This window comes from Triticum dicoccoides, chromosome 4A (assembly GCF_002162155.2).
Source record: "Triticum dicoccoides isolate Atlit2015 ecotype Zavitan chromosome 4A, WEW_v2.0, whole genome shotgun sequence".
NCBI classification, from domain to species: Eukaryota; Viridiplantae; Streptophyta; class Magnoliopsida; order Poales; family Poaceae; genus Triticum; species Triticum dicoccoides.
In genome coordinates, this window is record NC_041386.1 from 158,865,632 (window position 1) to 158,869,321 (window position 3,690).

General features: G+C 55.1%; 1 protein-coding gene across 1 annotated transcript; it reads right to left on the reverse strand.

The window, feature by feature from the left end:
- Positions 1 to 677: 677 nt before the first annotated feature.
- LOC119285512 lies at positions 678 to 2,724 on the reverse strand. Its single transcript, XM_037564805.1, has 2 exons — positions 2,069 to 2,724; positions 678 to 1,387 (listed from the first exon to the last, which is right to left on the reverse strand). The coding sequence occupies exons 1-2, from the start codon at positions 2,538 to 2,540 to the stop codon at positions 843 to 845; spliced, it is 1,017 nt and encodes a 338-aa protein (XP_037420702.1). The 5' UTR covers positions 2,541 to 2,724; the 3' UTR covers positions 678 to 842.
- Between the last annotated feature and the right edge of the window lie 966 nt (positions 2,725 to 3,690).

Here is a 3,690-nt window from a genome sequence, read left to right on the forward strand (position 1 = left end):
CGAGCTTCGTATGCTACATCTATATGCACCACAGCTGGGTGGCTCGGCCGATTGTTGTTGTTGAACTATTGTGGGTTTTCGCAGCCATGTAGTCCGTAACACGGAAGTATGGACTGCAACATCATTAGTGCATGTTCCCGCAAAAAACATCATTAGTGCATGAACACATTTTCTTTCGTCCTTCTTATTTGTAGTATTGGTCATGGCCATTGAGGGGAGAGAAAACAATTAATGTTTTTAATGTGGTTTCTAATATCAATTACAACGAATGTGTCCAATATCTCAACCGAAGTACGGAGGTCGGAACAAATAAAATAATGATCAATGAAAAAAAAGTTTAGCTGAATAGGGCAGATGTTGCCAAGTGGATCAAGGCAGTGGATTGTGAATCAACCATGAGCAGGTCATTCTTAATGCTGTTTCCCAAATTTATTGCAATTAAAACAAGTAATAATATTTATTTCTGGATATGTGTGGTTCAGTGGTTGAATGTGTGAGATTGTATGGATTCCTCCGAATCGGTTCTTTTCTAAGTCGTAGGAGATGGGCATCACGTTCTCAATTGGGCGTGTGAGGCGTCTTCGTGTTTGTAATGTCCTGCTAATGCTCGTCAAGGTTGGTAGCTGCAAGGGCGTTGTATGTGCATCACTTCCTTGCTGAACGCATAACTCCCGAGATAAAATGGCAACAACTCACATGAACTTCATCCCTTGGTTGAAGGCTATTCTCTTTGGTGGGATGGGAAGAGCAAAAGCTCTGGGAAGAGTGTGGTAGCCAAGAAATACGACTGAATTTAATAAAACAGACAAATGCCACATCAACTCGACCACAGCGATGGAGTGCTACAGAGGCGCGAACACCGCCTTGGCGAGGACGTGCGTCTTCTTCTTGCCGAGACCGAACCCGACGATGTGGTTGACGTACACGTCCCCGTCCTTCACCGTCGCCGACGACCCAATCCGGTGCACCGGCCCGACATACCGTCCCGTGACGCTCGCGGTCTCCCAGTCGTCGGAGCTCTCGACCAGCCTGCTCGGCATGCCGGCGACGGCCAGCTTCGTCGGCGAGATCAGCTCCAGACCGTCGCCGCTCTTGAGCGTGCCCCGCACCCTGACGACGCTCACGGCCCCCGTCTTGGGGTCCACCTTGAAGAGGTCGCCGCCAGAGGTGTGGACGACGAGGAGGTAGCCGTTGGGGTGGTAGACGATGCCGTTGAGGCCGATGAGGTTGTCCATCGTCCCGGGCCGCTGCCTGAAGGTGGCGTTCTTGATGACTGAGAGCGGCTCGCCGTCCGGGCTCACCTTCCAGATCCTGTTGCCCAGGATGTCGGTCACGTACGCGTTGCCGTCGTCGTCCGAGGCCACGTCGTCGGCGAACGAGGACTCGCCTGCACGCAGATGAAACACAGATCAGTCAATTAGAATTATTAGGTGCTACTTTAGCCAGAGGTTGATCCAATGATGTAAGAAAGCAAAATTATATTAGGGGATATGTGCGCTCGAGGATATTGTCCGTAGTCATGTTTTACGAAGTTTTTCTACCGCTCGGTGCTTAACCGGCGACATCTTATCTGAAAGGGAACATGTTCCAGTGCAGTGCGTGGATTATGCATCGCGGACTGTTTGAGTTGATGAATGCTAACTGTAAAGCTCCCAACAAATTGAGTAATCGAGTGATAGCAGCATCCTAATACGTACAGCAGGGTCCTACACCTAATAAAGAGAAGATGCTATCCAGAAATTCGCTTTATGTCTTCTTGTCAGAGACAAGAGGCGAAACCACCACAGGATCGACATGGATCATTGGTGGACATAATTAATGATGCCCATTCATCCTTCATTCTCCAATGGAAGTAGAGTATGTCCCGCATCCCATGCGCAACGGTTCTTGACGGCGACGGGGCAGAGCAGGGCCCACCTGATCATTCTAATCTACAAGTTCAAGGTTTGCTTTCGACTTTTTCCTTTTGGCAAAGAAAAGATGATCCTAATCGGACGGCTAGAAAGCAGGAACATTCTCATATGGACGAGAGGCGGAGAAGCCATCGATCACAGGGGGAGACGTGTACCTGGTCCGTCGAGCCGGGCGAGGAAGAGGCGGCGCCCCGAGCGAAGATCGTACGCGCCCACGGCGGCGTACCCGAAGCTCGGAGGCCGGTCGGCGTAGGCCACGAGGATCCGCTGCCTGGGCGCGTCCACGGCGAGCCCCAGCGCCACCCTCCCGGTCACCTCGGGGTCCGCCACCACGACCCGCTCCGCCAGGGCTTCTTCTCCCCCCGCCCCGACGCGCACCTCGGCCACGCCGGCGCCGAAGAAGGTGGACACCAGGAACCTCCCGCCCTCGGCGTCCCACTTGGCGCACTCGTGGAACCACCCGTCGCCGGCGTAGGCGACGCCGCCGGCGGTGCCCTCCAGGAACGCGACCGCCGCAGCGGCCGCCAGGGCCAGGAAGGCGAGCGCTGGCGCGCAGAAACCCCACCCGCCGGGCTCTCCTGCCGTCGCGTCAGAGCCGCCGCGACGGCGCCGTCTGCCACCGCACATGGCGAACGATAAGCGGCGTCAAGATCCGGAGAGGAGGCTCTCCTTCTCGTGTTTGCGTGTTCGCACGTTTGACCGATATCACTTGGGAGCAAAGGGTTTCCAAGTCCTAATATAGAAACTACGTTTTTGGTGGGTTTTTGGTGGGTGTTTGGCGAGCGGCACAGCGGCGAAATCTTCCGGGTTCTGTCACTACTGGAGCGCAACAAGTTTAGGATGAGCTGGGGTTGGGGGTCCTGGCCGGAAAGCGTCATGGGGATGCAGACAGGACACATAATGCGTGGTGGTTCGGTGTTTGTTCCCGTGTAGTGACAAAAGCAAAACGGGCGAAGTCGGGAGCGTCAGATTTTCGAAATGGATAAAAATCAAACGTCAGATTTTTAAGGTTTCCCGTAGAAGGCTCTAGCAGTTGGATTTTCAGCACAGATCTTGACGCAAATTTAGCTCCACGTCAGCTCCGACGTTGTTTGATAGGTAGTGGAAATCGAATGAACGGTTTTTTCTTCGCCCCCCTCACTGACAATCGTCACCCCCCTTATCCTCCCGCGTCCAATCCAAGCCCCGCTCGGCAATTTGCCGGCGAGGTGGTGCGGCGGCAAAGCGCGTTGCACGGATCCTGGTCAGTTCTTGGCGATGTTTCTTCAGATGTTTGGTGCGGGCGGTGCAGCGGCAGAGCATGGTACGTGGATCCGATCAGTTTTTGGCGACATTTCTTCATATGTTTGGTGCGGACGGTGCTGCGGCAGAGCATGGTGCATGCATCCAGTCGGTTCCCATCGATGTTTGGTGCGAGTGGAGAGGAGCGGCATGAAGGAGATGGAGGCGACGCGGTCGGCGACGCAGGGGGAGGAGGGGCAGCTACTGTCCAGTGTGTTGGCACGGCTCCGACGGCGCACGAGGAGGACACTGCAAGGATGGCTGTGGGAAGGTGATGGCACGGTCAGCTCGTGGTAGCGGTGGCGTCGGAGCGGCACCCCCTTCCATCGCAAGTATGGCTACAGCGGTGGTTGTGGTTTATGTGGTGGTGGCGGCGGATACACTGTGGTGGCGGTCATCGTCGTGGGGAAGACGCGGTGGTGCATCAGCCTAACGTGGCGGCGCGGGGAAGGAGTTGTTGCGGGATGCGACGGCGCAGGCACTGGAGATGGTGGTG

Bases quoted from the DNA above. Each gene is read 5' to 3' on its own strand.
- LOC119285512 (XM_037564805.1), bottom strand. From the start codon at position 2,540: ATGTGCGGTGGCAGACGGCGCCGTCGCGGCGGCTCTGACGCGACGGCA. The intron at 1,388-2,068 runs GTACACGTCTCC...ATCTGCGTGCAG, and splicing joins CGCCCGGCTCGACGGACCAG to GCGAGTCCTCGTTCGCCGAC.